This window comes from Triturus cristatus, chromosome 2_1 (genome assembly GCF_964204655.1).
Source record: "Triturus cristatus chromosome 2_1, aTriCri1.1, whole genome shotgun sequence".
NCBI classification, from domain to species: domain Eukaryota; kingdom Metazoa; phylum Chordata; class Amphibia; order Caudata; family Salamandridae; genus Triturus; species Triturus cristatus.
The window spans coordinates 1,180,693,537-1,180,711,672 of record NC_140581.1 but is presented as its reverse complement, the minus strand read 5'-3'; the positions used below and the strand labels follow the sequence as shown (position 1 = coordinate 1,180,711,672).

General features: G+C 44.4%; 1 protein-coding gene across 2 annotated transcripts in view; it reads left to right on the top strand.

Moving 5' to 3' along the window:
- The window catches only part of LOC146866579 (tyrosine-protein phosphatase non-receptor type 9-like), a 998,267-nt gene that overhangs the window by 242,184 nt on the left and 737,947 nt on the right, over positions 1-18,136 (top strand). For both annotated transcript variants that reach the window (XR_014971897.1, XM_085636628.1), the window contains exon 2: positions 5,220-5,360. Coding sequence is in view for 1 of the 2 variants with exons in the window: in XM_085636628.1 (XP_085492754.1) it covers positions 5,220-5,360 (141 nt within the window). In the remaining variant the exon portion in view is untranslated. The remainder of the gene's footprint in view (positions 1-5,219; positions 5,361-18,136) is intronic.

The window sequence follows — 18,136 nt, the reverse complement described above, 5'->3', positions numbered from 1 at the left end:
CATGAGCACGATGGTGCATGAGAGTACTGGTGGAGGACAGGAGATACACGTGGCACTATGCATGATAGATAAAACAACTGGATGAGTCACATTTACTCTGTTAATGCATGAGGGCAACACGGAGCCGTGACAAATGTCTTTTTCGATAAAACATCAAATTACTGAACGCCATGTTTGCAAATTAATGGATACTAGATGTTTACAGTATGTAACTATGGTTTATTTATTACATACTTTGTATTTGTTCTTGTAGGTGTACGTTAAAAGTTCCACATAGCGGTATTCTCACAGTTCCCCTGATGAAGGGCTAACGCAGCCCGAAATGCATTGGAACAGCTCAGGAAACATTTAAGGATGTCTTGCTATCATGAATTATGCATACAAAATAAATGATGGAAAGATATGATGTAACATCTTTTGGTTTATGTACAGTGTCATAAAGATTATAAACATATTACATATAAATGAATGATTACAAGAAATGATTTATGTTTAAAAAAAATAATTAGTGTTTGGTTAAGCTAGACACGTTGTAACAGAACCCTAAGGGTCTTTGGGCCACATGCATCATTGTAAATTGCGGTCGCAAAGGGGCAGATTCGCATAATCTGCCCCATTGCGACTGCAATTTTTACATTTGGGATGCATCATCCCAAATGCAAAAATCACTATTTAAGTAATTGCTAAAATTACGATTACTTTAATTGTGATTGCATTTAGGGAATCGCTAAGTGCAATGCAACAATCCACAAAATTAGCTATTTCGCAATTGAAAAACGCAAATTACCATCAATTCAAAGTTGATGGTAATTTTCGAGAACTTTTGTGCATTTTTCAAAGTTCATTTCTCAAAGTTCTATGTTGCTCACATACATGTCCTTGAGGCATGTGTGTGTGCAAAATGTGTTGAAATAGCAATTTCAGGGGTGCATCAGGGTGTCCTTTTGGCACCCTTGAAATTGCATGCACAATTTGCGAGTACCTATTTGGTACTCGCAAATTGCACATGCAATTCCCATTGATTCCTATGGGCCTGTAGGCCTATAGGAATGAATGGGAAGCAATTGCTTGTTTGCGAATCGCAAATAAGGAATGTGTAGGAATCTCAATTTTTTTTGCGATTCCTAAATGCACAAGCATTTGCGATTCCTAAATTGCGATTTCTTAAAAATCACAATTTAGGAATCGCAAATGCACAGTTTGATGCATGTGGCCCCAAGAGTAGTGTGCTTTTTGAAAGTGTGTATGTTGATGCGCACAGATCTTGCATTGCAGTAACTTGGAAGGGAGCAGGTCCTTGCTCAAAGCAGTACTCATTGATTACGCTTTTTTAGGTCTCGCCTGAGCCAGCGCATGTGCTGCTTTGGTGAGACATTTAGTGGGCTTTTAAAAGTCCTACCACAGCTTTTTGTGTGGCATTCTGTGTGCGGTTACGCTCACAGGCATGAGCAGAGGCGCCATCTGGCTTTCCTCTCGCTCTCCTGCGCGCGCGCCTCGCTCTGCCTCTCTGTCTTGCTTGCCCCTCCCCCACCTCAGAGCACGTCTTGCGGCCGCGCGTCTTGCGAAATCGGCCACACGCCTTTATTTTTTCATATGTCTTTACTTTCAGCAGTACAATGGCGGCTGCGCAGCTTGCCAAACCCTTTGCTGCTCCCTCAAGTGAAGCCTGCTTTATGGATGTCGCGATACTACTTTTTAATATGCTCCGTTCCTTCCCGTAACCCCCCTCCCCCATCGTCCGCGCTTCATAGTTCGTGAAGCACAGCCAAGCAGCCTCGCTCCGTCTTTCCCATTTGATCTTGAGGGAGTGAGTCCCGGCAACCTTCTCTCTGGTCTCTAATTTGTGCGCCGGCCTGTTTGTTGAAGTTCATTTCTCTTTTGCCTGTGTGTACATTGCAGCCATTCTTTCATTATCACCGCAGCCACACACGCATTCCTTCCGCTCCTCAGCCCTTCCGTCCTTTCCTGTTTGTGTGTCTCCCTTCAGAGGTGTTGTTTCTCATTCCATCTCGATTTGCAGACGGCCACCCATTTCTGTTGCCTCCGTCCAACTCTGCCCGTCCTTCTTTTATTTCCTATGACCCCAGTGCTTTCTAAGTCTGCTTCCTCCTGTGTTCTTTCTTTCTGTTCTCAGTCCACCCATCCCGTCCCCTAGTATTCTTTCCTCAGTTCTTCATTCTACCCCGGCATCCTTGTTTTGTGAGTCCTTTCTGTTAGGTCAGGGAGTTAAGTCACAATTACTTTTGAAATCGAAGTCTAACCTGCAGGTCACAGGTTTCAATGCTGGCAGAACCGCGTCATCTTCCTGGGATAACGTGAACCATTAAATGTTTACTTTTACCCCCATATCATTGTGTAGTGCCAGCCTGTACTCTGTAGCTCCCAATGGTTTTAGTTTCTACCCACACTCCAGATGGCCTTCATTAAACTGTTCCATTCTTGTATTGTCCGCTTGAGTGGTAACGATTAGTCTTTAATGCAAATAAGCTGCAACATTTCCTTACAGTAGGACACCAAAGTGATTTCAGCTAAAAAAAAAATAAGGGCTTCTTCAGAATTAAGGGATCATGTTTAATACCAAGCTTCTTGTTCTAGTGTTAAAAACTACTTGAGCAGGAAATAAATGCTGTTTTTTCAATGCCCAGTCATTGGACTTCAAGCTACCATGACTTGATATTAGATCACAAGCTGAGTTCAAATAAAAACAAGCATTGGCATAGCCAATAGGTCTCGCCTTTGGGACCTTATAAGTATTTAGTTATGCACCACAATATCCTTACTGCAACAACATTACCTGTTGCATGGCTAAACACTTATAAGGTCCCAAAGGCGAGCCCTATTGGCTATGCCAATGCTTGTTTAAAAAGGTTTTGGATTTGTTCAATTAGACAAGCAGCAGGAGTGCAGGCTAGTTACTTGTATTAAGATTACTTTGTAGCTGTCCACAACCTGCCATAGGTTGGTCAACTACTTTTACTGGCCACAGATGAGGTAGATGATTCTGGCGCCCTTGCATGGCTTTTCTGGTCAGTGGCAAGTCTGCAGGAAAGGGTACGACTCCCTTTCAGACCTTCCCAGAGCGAGGGACTACTTTTGAGAGGGTGTTTCAATTACTGAAGTAGGCATGGCTTGAATTTTCACATCAGCCTTGCAAAAAATATCCTAAACATCCCAGACTTCAAGGTCACTTTGACCTGATGGAGCCACTATTCTTTTATGGCTCTGTTTATTTGCTCAACCTGTCCTTATGCAAAACTCGTTTCCCTAGGTTTTGCATGTTACCAATCTTAAGCACGTTCTAGAGGACAGACGAAACCTAATAGGTTATCATGCTTAAAGGAGACGTATTTCAAAAATGAAGGTGATCGTATCCAAGTCCAAACGATACCCATTTGATATGATAGGCTGTCATGTAGTTCCTATAAATCTATATAGGATCTGCGTGTTTAGACAACATAAACTGCGCAATTGGTGTCCAGACTGATTCCAGATACCCCCGCCGGATATGCTCGCCTGTAAATCAGATAGCTCAGAGTGCCACTGTAAACTACTCTTACCAAGGAGAGAATAGTTTCTGGCAACTATTGAACATGAAAATCCTGTCCCTTCAGGGATCTGAGAAACAGTATAGTACTTTTCGCTCAGTCACTCGTGCTCACTTTGTCTCGGAGAGATACACAGAATAAACAGTGGGGAAGTTTTCAATATGCATTTATTGAACCAGCGTCATTCTAGTGTAAAATATGTGTGCTGAAACAACCATAAGACAGAAACAGATATAAACGATTATTAGCATCAACAGAGTAAATGGATGGCAGATTTCTACCATAGTGCTAAAACAATGAATATATGCAGACATGAATACATGACAGTAATAATGCGTACTCCTATAATGCAGACCCTAACTAGATGTACCTAAATGTACCTAGCATGTATGTACGTGTATAGCCAAGAATCCCCCTAGGATAAAACCAACCCCATTACCTGGTGTGAGAGAATGAAGGACCCTGTGATGGACACCCCGCGGGGGATGTCAGAGCACTGCGTGCTGTTGTGTCTGCGTGCAGGAACCTCATAGTCTCGCGTCAGTGTGTCAGCATGGAAGTCTTTCTCCTCTGTCCGCCCCAGCAAAAGTATGGTGTTTATATACCCAAAAGGTACCCTCAATGGTTCTACTTTGCTGTGCCATGTAGGCCAAGGATGACCAAATGGATGACCTTTATACATAGTTATTATGCAGAAGATGGTAAGCCTGCTGTGATTCTGAGAATCCTCATGCATAAAAAATGAGGCTAGATTTCTGGGAACACCACTCGACATTTATGCAGCACCAAACTAGGTAAAAGGTCAACACCAAAAACCGTTATGTAGTACAATGGCAGGGAAAATGTAGGTGAACGGTTAGGTGACTACCCAGGCCTATATTGAGGTACATTACAAATCATAACAGGCGTAGCTCAGAAAAAGCAGCTCAGGGCAGGGTGACTTGTGTTTGTTGGTGACAGACCTGTGTTAGTTTTGAAAAACTCAATAAAGCCTTTAACCCCTTCAGTGCCCGCCCCTTTCCCCGCCCTGTGCCGGCCGTTACATTAGCGGGCGAGGTTTATGACGAGCTGGACTCGTCATGGGCACAGCGCAACCGCGGCCCATGACGAGTCCAGCTCGTCATGGGCACCGAAGAGGTTAATTTAAACTACTGTACTTCAGATGCTGATGGACTCCCAAGATATCAATCAAATAGTACTTTCTATCGGATCTGTATAATAACGTCATAGTATGAGACATTTCAGCATGTTGTGGAGCGGCCAAGAATTTTCTGTCTAGGAAATTTGCAATTCGTAACAGATTGTGAGGGTTGCCAGTGAGTTGTTTTTTAAGGTGATCACTATAGATCAAACTATTTTCATAAGTTTTGTTTCCATTCAGTATGAGATGTGTACACATGTTAAAAGTAGCCGTGATATATCACTACACAAAGTATTCTCAGTAATCAATATGCTTAGAGCATTAACATTTAGTTCTTTTGCAAATGTCACTCGGTAGAAAGGCAATGCACATTACTTTCTATGGCTCTGCTCATGCTCAGGAAAGTCAAATGTTATGACATCCCAAATAACAAACGCTCGCCTGCTATTGAACACATTTTATGATTCAAAACGTTTGGTTTGGTTCAATGAAATCTTCCACACATAATAATACTGTTTTTACTTTTATTTCAGGCAGTTGAAGAGTTTTTAACAGAACTGAAAAACAGGGAGCAACCAAATGTTGTTTCAATTCCTCAGGACACAGCTGTGAAGTTTTTAATGGCTCGAAAATTTGATGTATCCAGGGCAATTGATTTATTTCAAGCATATAGGGTAGGTATAACATTTTCTAGTATTTAAAGTTGTAATCTGCTTTAACCATAATCCTGCATCCTTGCCTCGGGGCACCATCTTTGTCAATATATTTCCACATGTACAGTGCTCCGATACCACTTATGTAAGGGGGCACTCTCAAAAACATTTACATTTCCAACTCGTAGAGCTCGACCTCTAATCTTTTTTTCTTAGAAAGTCTCAAAAACGCATTATTTATTCAGCCCATTTGAAGTTGTTGGTCCGGTAGTTTGTATTAGCCAGAGTCTGTGAACCGTTTTGTGGCAGTGTACTTTATCAGAAAAATTGATATAAATATAGCATAACATTATATGTTTCAGTGTGCCTCATATCTGCCTGAGCATGTCCACATTGAAAAGTTTCTATTTTATTCGACAGGTCACAATTTTGCACTGTCAAACTAATGTCATTTGTTTTCATTTTTCAAAACGTTGTTCCTAATTATCAGTGAATTGGGAGAACTTAACAAGATTTAACAAGAAAGGGTTTTTGTTTCCCTTTATCTCGTTGTTGTCTGATTACTTTTATCAATTTCTCATCTGATTTCTTTTTTTTCGCTGAAACTAGATTTGTGTGTAAACTCTGTAAGTGATCCCATTTGCGTCAAAACATGACTAAAAGATATTTTTCTGTCAAGGAATCATCATCACCTTCATAAAGTTGTAATGTCTCCCTGCTGTCAAGCTGAACCTCAAAATGCTTTTAAAAAAATATTTAGTTTTCCTTTTCCACCTTTTAATGTGTAAATATCAAATTAAAGGAGTTTTTCAACTTTCAAAATGTACTCTGCTGCACCTGTGCATTTTTTTTTGTTGCAAAGAACTAGTTTCTCACAAGTGATTATTTTATTTCTAGTAGCATTACATTTTTGATTTTACTTGCTGGTCTGTTATCGAAATGTCAGACTGCCATGATGGCTGAACAAACATGAATTATCACCACTCTGCAGGCCCATACTAATTCTGCATTTATCCTTTATTCTGGAATGCCACTTGTGATCGTTTACCAGCAATGTTTGAAGTTGGAGCGGCCAGTGGTGGCTGCGATAGAGCTTTTTTTTTAAATGTAATTGCTGGAGGGAGGCATCTCAGAGAGGGGGAGGAAGTTCTGTGAACTCGATTATGTAATACATACATAGTATGAATTTTAAACAATGGAGGAGCAATGCAGTGTGGTGTTTGAGTTAAGAAGTAAACATATGAAAGTCGTTCTAGGGATGTAGATTGTCCAGTATAAAATGATATAGAAGTATATTGATACATTAAGCTGTGTTGCTTCAGACTTAAAACAATAGGACACACTTAGAAAAAAGAAACTCAGCACTCTCAAAATTAGGTAAATTAATTTATCAGTGAACTGTCAACATGAAGCAAAGGCCCTTATTAATGCAGCACTTTTAAGAGGAAGACAAAATATATTTATTAATGCACTTGCACTTTCCCAGACCATATATATATATATATATATATAACAGTATTGCCGACTCCAACCTCCACACGGGCGATGAAGAAAAGGCACAAACTCCTCTTTTGGGTATGGCGAGATTTTAATGCTCACATTGCAGTCATTATGCGTTTCAACTGACACAGCAGCCTTGATCACATAATATATATATTTATTACCTACTGGCGGTTGCCAGTAGGTAGTTAAAGTTAGGACCTATTTTCCATAGGAAATTCACAACATTCTATTTCAAATAACTTTGGCGCCGGTTGATGAATCTTCGCAATATTTTCAAAACTCCGCGCACCCTCCCGATCACGATCTTTATGCTAATTGGCTGTCAACATTCCAAACCAGGAAGTGTTGACAGCCATCTTGTGCCTCGGTAGAACTGAGGCACAAGAAATCAGTAAAACTAAGGCGCAAAAAGGGAGCAGGGTAGAAACACCCTTGCCCACAAGGACCCCCTCCCCCCAAAGAAAATCAGCGAGATTCGCGCACCCAAAACTTTTAAAAAACGAAGCGCGGACTCCCGCGCTTAGTTAGTATTTAGCCCCCGGGGGGGCCAAGTCCCGGGGGCAAAATTTTTATTGTAATGGGGGGCCCAGAGGGGCCCCCCAGCCCCGGGGACCACCACCCCCCAGGGCTTTATAAGAATATGTGCGGGGGGCTCATATCCCCCGCCAGCCCGAGGGACCGCCACCCCCTGGGGCTTAGAAAATATATGGGTGGGGGGCTCAAAGGCCCCCCCAAAGCCCCAGGGACCACCAACCCCCAAGGCTTTAAGAATGTATTTGCGGGAGAATCACGGACCCCCGCAGCCCCGGGGACCGCCACCCCCCGGGGCTTGTGATGCATTTAATTTTTTTTAAAAACCTGTGTGGGGGGGGGGGGCTTCCAAACGCCCCGTGGACCGCCACCTCCCCCGGGGCTCTAAATATTAAAATGTGGAGGTCCGTGACAGACCTCCATGCCCCGGGGACCGCCAGCCCCCCGGGGCTTTGTAAGTGGTGGGAGGGGGGCTGCGTGGTCCCCCTCCTGGAGCCTGTGATGGCCCTGGGGACTGCCACCCCCCAGGGCCGACTCCTGCAGTGTTCCGGGGTGCCCACCCCTGGGACACTGTAGTTTGCTATGGCAGGGCGGGAGCAGCGCCGCTCCCGCCCTGCCATAGCAAACTGCTTTGGTTTTTGGAAGAGAGAGCAGGAAACCTGCTCTCTCTTCCAGAAACCAAAGACGTTTGCTTTTCCACACGGGGAGCTGCATCTTAGCAGCTCCCCATGTGGAAAAGCAATGCTGGCTCCTGAAGGACGCGGGGAGCCGGTGGGACCATCCCAACAGAGAGGGCCGTCCCTGGGGGATGGGTTCCCCGGGCCCATAAGTGGCCTGGGAGGGGGGGGGGGGGGCACACAGCCCCCCTCCGATTCAATAAAAAAAAAAGAAAATGGCCATGCCCCGACTTAAAACGCGGCACAGGGCGCGTTTGCACAGTGGTGAAGAGAGGGGGCGGGGCCTGAGGTGACGTGTGCAAACACGCCCTGTGGCGCATTTTTAAGTTGAGGAATTAATTCCTCTTCAATCCTGAGGGTCCCTGGGGGCTATCAAGCCCACCAGGTACCTCCAGTAAGCGCCATGGAGCTGCGTTGCAGAGTGTTGTAAAAAGGGGCGTAGCATCTGAATACCTCTCTGCAACGCAGCTCTCTGGTGCATACTGGAGGAACCTGTTTGGCTAGTTGGCCCCCAGGGGCCCTCAGACTTGAGGAGGAATTAATTCTCCAACTTAAAACGCGCCACAGGGCGTGTTTGCAGACATGTCACCTAAGGCCACGCACCCTTCTTTCACCATTGTGCAAGCGCGCCCCGTGGCGAGTTGTAAGTTGGGGAATTAATTCTCTTTCAATACCGAGGGTCCCTGAGGGCCAACTTGCCCAACAGGTATCTCCAGTATGCGCCAGGGAGCTGCGTTGCAGACAGGTGTTGTGAGGCCACGCCCCTTTTTACACCTCTCTGCAACGCAGCTCTGTGGCGCTTACTGGAGGTACCTAGTGGGGTAATTTGCCCCTAGGAATCCTCAGGGTTCAAGGGGAATTAATCTCCCAACTTAAAACGGCCACGGAGCGTGTTTACACAGCGGGGAGGGGACGGGGCCTGAGGTGACGTGTGCAAACACGCCCTATGGTGCGTTTTAATTTGGGGAAATAATTCTCCTTCAATCCTGAGGGCCCCTGGGGGCTAACTAGCCCACCAGATGCTTCCAGTAAGCGCCACTGCGCTGCGTTGCAGAGAGGTGGTCCAGGCCGTTCCCCTTTTTACACCTCTCTGCAATAGCGCTTACTGGAGGTACCTAGTGGGCTAATTTGCCCCTAGGGACCCTCATGATTCAAGGGGAATTAATCTCCCAACTTAAAACGGCCACAGGGCGTGTTTACACTCACTGTGGCGAAGGGAGGGGACGGGGCCTGAGGTGACGTGTGCAAACACGCCCTATGGTGCGTTTTAAGTTGGGGAAATAATTCCCCTACAATCCTGAGGGCCCCTGGGGGCTAACTAGCCCACCGGGTGCTTCCAGTAAGCGCCACTTCGTTGCTTTGCAGAGTGGGGGTCCAGGCAGTGACACTTTTTACAGCTCTCTGCAACGCAGCTTTGTGGCGCTTACTGGAGGTACCTAGTGGGCTAGTTGGCCCCTAGGGACTCTCAGGATTCAAATGAACTTAATCTCCCAAATTAAAACAGCCACAGGGCGTGTTTACACAGTGGGGAAGGGAGGGGGCCTTAGGTGACGTGTGCAAACACGCCCTGGGGCGCGTTTTAAGTTGGGAAAATAATTCCCCTTCAATCCAGAGGGCCCCTGGGGGCCAACTAGCCCACCAGGTGCTTCCAGTAAGTGCCACTGCACTGCATTGCAGAGAGGTGGTCCGAGGCCGTGCCCCTTTTTACACCTCTCTGCAACGCAGCTCTGTGGTGCTTAGTGGACATACCTGGTGGGCTAGTTGGCCCCCAGGGACCCTCAGGATTCAAGGGGACTTTATCCACCAACTTAAAACGCCCACAGGGCGTGTTTGCACACATACCACCTCAGGCCCCCCCCCCTCTCTTCATCAGTGTGCTAACGCATCCTGTGCCGCGTTTTAAGAGGTAGGTTTAATCCCCCTGCCCTATTATATACTAGGGGCTTACAGAGAAGGTCATGCTAATCACAAGGATACACCAACGCATAGTGTTTCTTACTGTATGTAGGTGTTTTCACTGTATTCTAAGTGTCTTTTTGCATAGCATTGGCTCTAGGACTGGTTAGTCAGTCAGTTACCACCAGTACCCGTCTGAAAAGGTTGAGGGTATAGGATGATTTTGCAACAAGGCTTCTTTCTGCTCCTCTGTTTGTTCTTTCAACACGCCTTCCCTCTTCCTGCACTTTTCTTAGTCTTTTAGGTCTTCTGTTGCTTCTTTCTGCATTTCTTTTTTTTCTTTCTGTGCGTTTTTTCTTCTTTCTTCACATGTCCTAACTCTGTAGGCATAGTTAGAAACTAGCATTTAAAACTCCTTCGAAATTAACTGAAAAAGCCATAGGTTTCAGGCACGCTAAAGTTAGAAATTTGCATTTAAAAACCATTGAAATTCACTGAAAAAACCATAGGTTTCAGGCACATTATAGTTGGGAATCAGCATTTAAAAAACCTTAAAAATTCAATGAAAAACCATAGGTTTCAGGGGCTTTATAGTTAGCTGGACATTTCGCTCGTACAAAACCATTGAAATTCCCCCGTTATAGTTAGTTCAGCTAACTGTAACTCGCGCGCCCGCAATGCACTGTTGATGACGTCACATATTACATCACTCATGACCTGGTCAGTGACATCACTCATGATATCACTGATGACATCTCAAATGACATCACTGATGACATCACTGTGACATCATCCTTGTGATAGAGTGGCAGACCTCCTCTCACCCTAATATAACCTTTGATACACACACACAAAAATATTAACTAAAATTTTCAAAACAATGGAAATACCAAAACCAGTTACAACAACCAATTCAGTAATTCTAAGATCTACATGCACATCCACTCATTCACCAACAGTCCGATATAGTCACTCATACATGTACTCACTCATCATATGTACTCATACACCTATACATCCTGTTACACAACGCCACTCATCCATAAAGTTACTCACACACATAGTCACTCATGCTAATAAAGGATCAAACATCCATTTACTTACTTGCATATACAGTTATACAAGCACCACCACACTTACTTCTACAGAAACTTACACATACTTACTCTTTTGAATGATCACTTATAGAAACTCAAACTTATTCATACAGGAACTCTTCCAATCACTCACTCTCACATATACTCACTTATATACACCAATACTCACATATACTCGTTTAAAATATATGTAGTTACTTATAAAGACACTATTGAGTCATTCACTCACTAACACACCCATACACACACTCATCCACCCATGCAGTCCTGCACACATACTGTCTTGAACACATACAAATAGTGACTCACTCATTCATGCAAGTATGCACTAAGTAATACCCCCCACTGAACCATACAGACACTCATACTGATACTCGAAAAACCAAGTAATAACCCATATAGACACTCATGTAGCTACTCACCACCCCATGCAGCCACTTATACACAAAGTGAGAGACTGGTACAGATATTTATATTTTTAAACATTACTCACTAACCCATGTATTCACTAAGATGCACTTAATCAGTCAGTTATACAATCAATTTTTCATTTAAAAAATCATCCATTTAGACACTTATATACCTATTTATTCTTCCTTCGACCTTGAGATATACATATATAAAACTTATTTAATTTTCAGAAAAAAACACATTCACTGGATGATGTCATCAGTGATATCACTGACCATGTCATGAGTGATGTAATATGTGACGTCATCAGCAGTGCATTGCGGGCGCGCGAGGTATAGTTAGCTGAACTAACTATAACGGGGGAATTTCAATGGTTTTGTACGAGCGAAATGTCCAGCTAACTATAATGGCCCTGAAACCTATGGTTTTTTCAGTGAAAAAAATTATATATATATATATATATATATCGCGAAGCACTCCTTCAAAGTCGCACCTTCTCACTGGTAGCACTGAATAGAGCACGGAGCACAGGATTCATAAAAATACCGCTTTGTTTATTTGATCTTCTCACAAACACATAGCGGCAGCCATTACGCGTTTCGTCCCTCCCAGGGGACTTAATCACATGACGCACATCAACCATTGGCCTTTCATTTTTAAAGGTTACACTTTTTTTTTCCTCCTTTCTCTCTTTTATTTACTGATGATCTGAGTTTTTTTTCTTTTTAACCACGTGATAGCAAATTTAAAGTGCCCAGTGCTTGTCACAACAACGAACATCATAAAATAAAGATCAGAACATACAATTCAATGACCAAATGACATCTAGTCAATACTGGCTTGTTATTTGCAGTAAGGTTCATTGTTAAATGTGTGTATATATATATATATATATATATATATATATATATATATATATATATATATATATATATATATTTTTTTTTACACAAGAGACGCCGCACTCTGGAACCATAGGTTTGCAAAACTTTATTCAACCATAAAGCCTAGTCTGTCAAACCGACGCGTTTCGGCCATGACGGCCTTGTTCACGGTAGGTGACACTACTGTCAGCTGTTTTTTTATGTCATTTCCTGTCAAACAATTAGTCCCATTGAATTCTGGGAGTTGTAGTTCAGTTTTAACATAAATCACCTAATTACAGAAACCTTGAAGAAAAAAAGGGAAAAAGGATATTTCTACTTGTATAGTACTCTAAGTGTTTGTACTGATGAAGCTATTGCATGGTGAATGCCCATGAATATATTATGCAAACAGGGTAACATGTACGACTTCAGGAAATAGTTGTGGATTTATATAGATGTATTAAAGTGACCACATTCGTGTAGTACCTTGTAATAACAAAAATTCCCTTTGTCCAATGGATTTGTGTAGATGTGTTAGGGTGTCCTCATTGGTATAGTACCTTGTATTGACAAAAGATCCCCGTGTCCACTGTTTGGACGAGAGAGTTCACGTATAGTACGTGTAGATGTCAAAATTATCATTATGTATGATTCAAGCATGTACCACTGTCTGGAAACATTGAACATAATTTGTCTACATTTGGAGGGACAATGGAAACTGCCAGATGCAAATTAATGAAACAAATTAAATTGAAGATTGAAAATTGAAAATTAGAGAAAATTAATTAAAAATTAAAAATTGAGCGCCTTTTATAGTCACTTGTAAGTAGTCTCAGTCTATAAGTGGACATAGAATTCCTCGTCAACATTCATCCCTTTGGGGTTCTTGGTACGCAGTCTTATAATGTATTTGGATTCCAGCTGACGTAGTGTCTTTTTGCGATCTCCCAAGCGTTCACTTTCTTCCACTGTATCTATGGCAAAGAAGTTCATTTTTTGCCAATCTCCATTTTGACATGTCAAGAGGTGTTTTGCAGTCGCATAAGTTGTATCGCGATTTTTTACAGCTCGTATGTGTTCGAGAATTCTCTTTTTCAACATGCACACCGTGTTGCCAATGTATCTCATGCCGCAATTGCATTCAATGCAATACACTACAAACTTGGTAGTACAAGTAATTCTCTTTGTGATGTCAATTTTTCTGCCATTTGGATCTCTGATGTCTTTTTTGTTAATTGCAATTTTGCAGGCTTTGCAGTGATTGCATTTTCTAAATCCAATATGTTGTTGAGTGAGCCAGTTGGCCATAGTGTTCTTAGTTTGAAAGTGGCTCTGGACTATTGTATCTTTAATTGACGGTGCTTTGCGGAAAGTGATAAGAGGTGCCGGTCCAATGATTTGGGCTAGATCGCGGTCTTGTTGGAGTAATGGCCAGTATTTTTGAATTTTTTGTCTGATTGTATGTGCTTTCTTGCTGTAGGTCAAAATTAATCGTGGACTGGATTGTGTTTCCTTGGTTTTGTCTTGGGATTTGTTGATCAGGATTTCAGTACGTGATAGTTTGTCGACCTTGTTTTTGCTTTTGTTCAGATCACGTTGTTTATATCCTCTGTTGGCGAGTCTGAGTGCGCTTTTGCTGATTTCATGATAAGCGTCGTCATCCTTTCAACAGTTCCTGTTCATTCTAACAAAATTTACACTAATGGTGTAAATCCGTTCAGTAGTAGAAATTAGAAAAAGAAAAGTTTTGATATCTGAGCACCGAGGAGGAGTCGCAACTGATCCCAGGCACGAGCTTCACTCTGATTGGCTGCCAACACTCAAACCAGGAAGTGTTGGCAGCCATCTTGTGACTCGGTAGAACCGGGTTACAAGAAAAAATGTGAGAAAAGGATACAAAACAAGAAAATGGGGCAGAGTAGAAACACCCTGACCCCCTAGGCCTGCTCAAGCCCAAAAAAAACATTTTCGGCGGGATTAGCGCTGGGTGTGCGAATCCCGCAGAAAATAGAAAACAAAAAACAACGAAGCACAGTCTCCCACACTTCATTTCCTTCATTTGCGAGAATATCACAACTGCAGCTCATCAGAAATACAGAAGCGAGTGCCTCTCTAGCCAGATAATGACCCTGTGCTCACGGCTGATTCATGCCATCACATAATCCCATCCATACCCAGGAGTTGTATGACTAGAAGACGGGTAAGGGGCTGCAGACCGTCAACGATCCTGATCACAATACGCAGCCCCTTCTCCTAGTACGGCTCGGCACCTGAACAGAGAGAGAGTGAGGCTGAGATTCCGTCTCTCCCGGAGACCAGCCTGATGACTGGATTGGGCGGGGAGATCCCACAACCCAGGCCTGCCATTGACGAGAAGTGCTGTTCGGAGGTGACCATTGGCTGTAGGCGGCGTTCGTCATTCGGGCCTCGTCTATCGCTGCCACTGTAGCACCGCTCCTGGGGGCGGTGCTGGCTGCGCTGGGGGCTCTACTGTTGCGAATTAGTCACTGGAGCGGAGGAGAGGGCTGGAGTGGGGGAGCCGCAGTAGCACTTCTGAGGGGGAGTGAAACTAGACGCTAATATGTGGCCCGAGGCAGGGGCAGAGCCCCAGTTCCACTGCTGACAGTGAGTGAAACTAGGCGCTAATATGTGACCCAAGGCAGATTCAGATTTTCTCCCGCACGTCGTGTGAAGGGAGTCTCCCTGAGCTCTGCTCAGTTTTTTCTCTTTTCTGAAAGAAAAGCCTTTTGTCATGTCTACAACCAAGAGGTCCCTCTTCAGACCTTGTGGGACATGTGGAAAACAGCGACTTCATTCTGAGGACCCTCATCAGAAGTGCATTTATTGCCTCTAACCTGAACACCAGGTAAAGGACTATAAAATCTGCAGGACTTTATCTCAGGAGACCCTTAAGGACAGGGAGGGGCGTCTCCTTCTGTGGCTACAGAAGTTGAAGACTATGGACAACCCTTTGTCAGATGTGGAGAGTATTTCGTCAGTCCGGACTACTTCATCTTTGAAGAGAGCCAGTGAGTCGGAGAAGGTTTCTCCTAAAACTAAGGTGGCGAAGAAACATCATGTTGTCAAGTCCACTGACCGGCCTTCCACTTCAAAAGGTGTGTCTCCTGCCCCTCAGAGTCTGTCTACACCCTCTGTGCCCCCGAGATCTGACTCACAGGCGTCCAAGACTCTATCTGAGCAGTTTTTGTCTAAAAAACTGGTTGTCTCGTCGACGAGCTCGTAGTCGCTTCCCCAGTCGACGAGAACTGCTTTCGTCGCTTCAACGATGTCTACTTCAACTTCTTCATCTTTGATGCCAGCTATGATTCTGTCGTCGGCTACATCTCCGTCGACGTTGGTGTCTGTGAAGGTGAGGTCTCTGTCTACGGTGCCTATGACTTCGACGACTCACAAGCAGAAGAAGCATTAGTCGACGCGCACTTCCTCGTCGACGAAAGGGTCAGCATCATCGACGATGGCTTCGTCGTCGACGGTGGCTCAACACCGACGGCAACTTCTCTCGACGGCGTCGACGGCTGCATCCATGGATCTGGTTCCTTTGAAGTTTTCAGGTTCTCTGCTTCAACGGCGACTGTCTTCTTTGGATACTTTGACGCCAATCCAAACTACTTCACATCCTCCAGCAGAACTGTTCTCTTCTGACGCTGGTGATGACGTATCGGAGGAGGATGACGCATTTAGGGCTGCTTGCAGTCCCTCTGAGCGTCTAATAAAATATCAGGACTTTGATGACGACCAGGAGTATGAGGACTTTTCAGACCGTGCCAACCAGCCTGCACCGGATTTTCCTATGGTGCAGATGCCAATGTCCCTTATTTCCAACCTTCAATTCATGCTGGATGACTATAACAGACGTTTTCCAAACTCGGTCCAAGCTTCTCCAGCACCACAAGTGCCTCTTCCACCCCCGCTTCCTACAGAACCGTTTTCTACGCCTTCTACTTCGGAGTCCAGGTTGCCCCACGCCAAGACGCTCCTCATGTCATTGAGGAGGATGATGATGATGTTGATGACAGAGAGGAGGGTGAGCTAGATGATAGATACCTGTTCACTGAATGGGACAATTATCAGATTCAAACGCCTTCCACCACCGCTCCAGCTTCTCTTGATTCTCCACCGGTGGACATAGGTGGATTTCATGTCCTCATGGAAAGGGCGGCAAAGAGATTTCACCTCCCGATTGCCACTAGAGAGGAGGATTGTTTCTTGTATGACTTCAAGGATCAGCCACAGAAACAAGTGCGTGCTATCCCCATCATTGATTTTATTTGGCAAGAGGGTCTCCAGCTCATGCAACAGCCTAATTCCATTCCTGCTGTTGTACCACGACTAGATAAAAAATACAAGGCCCCGGAAAATTCGCCTACTTGTCTTATTGCACAGCCGAAACCTGATTCCATTATTACACAGGCAGCACAACGTCGTGCCAGGAATCCTTCGTCTCCAGTATTGGCTCCTCCGGATCGTGAGGGGAGGCGCCTTGACGCCATTGGTAAAAAAATTTCCACTAGGGCGGCAACTATGGTCAGAGCGGCCAATTCTCTTGATATCCTCGGCCGCTATGACCGACAAATGTGGTCAGACATTGCTCCCCTTCTAGATTTACTACCAGAACCTTCTAAAGCAGAGGCGTTGAAGATTCTTTAAGAAGGGGAAAGGATTTTCTCTGAGAGCATTGATTGTGCTGTTGACGTGTCTTCTACTGGTGTCCGGCAACTGGCGGGTGCTGCTGTTCTCAGGCGGCAGGGCTGGTTGAAAGCCACTTCTTTCCGTCAAGAGGTGCAGGCGAAAATATTGGACATGCCTTATGACGGTGAATCGCTGTTTGACCAACACATCGATGATCCCCTTGAGATGATCAGAAAGGACACCGACACTGCTCGTGCTCTCGGTATACTTCCAATTAAAAAAAACAGCCCTTTCGGGGTGCGAGGGGTCGTGGCTCCTCCTCTTCCTTTCGGGGAGGTTCCAATCAATATGACAATATCATTCTTCTCAAGGCCAACAACGTTACTCCTCCCAGAATCAACAGTCGTACAGACAACCGCCAGCCGCGTCTTACTGACAGTACAGAGGTAAATCCTCTTAGAGGCAGGGATTCCTCCAAGAAACAATGACTTTTTCCATCTACCATCCTTGATGCCTTCCACCCTCGCAAAGGTTGGAGGTAGACTCTTCCGCTTCTACTCCAAATGGTCTCTGATTACTACCGATCAATGGGCTCTAGATATTGTGCGCAGGGGGCACGTTCTAGAGTTTGTCAAGATCCCTCCCAATTCTCCACCCAGAGGTCCCCCTCCTGCCCATCTGAAGAAACTTTTAGGTCAATTAAAAATCTTATTGTGAAAAGGCACGATCGAAGTGGTTCCGAACTTAGAAAGGGGCAGAGGATTCTATTTGAGGTTCTTCCTAATACAAAAAAAGTCGGGAGAATGACGCCCTATTCTGGATCTACGCGCCCTGAACAAATACATCAAGAAGCAAACATTCCGCATGTTGTCTCTTGAGGAGGTCCTTCCTTTACTGTCCCAAGGAGAGTACATGACCACACTGGACCTTCAAGATGCTTATTTTCATATTCCCATTCTGCCCAGACACAGAAAATTCCTCAGATTCAGAGTGGCCGGGAAAGATTTCCAATTCAAAGTCCTTCCATTCGGCCTTCGTTCTTCACCTCAAGTGTTTACCAAAGTCCTCGCACCGGTGGTAGCTTACCTTCGTCTACAAGGCATACACATTTTTCCTTATCTCGACGGCTGCCTTCCCGAAAGCACGGTTGTTCGAACTGGCATCCC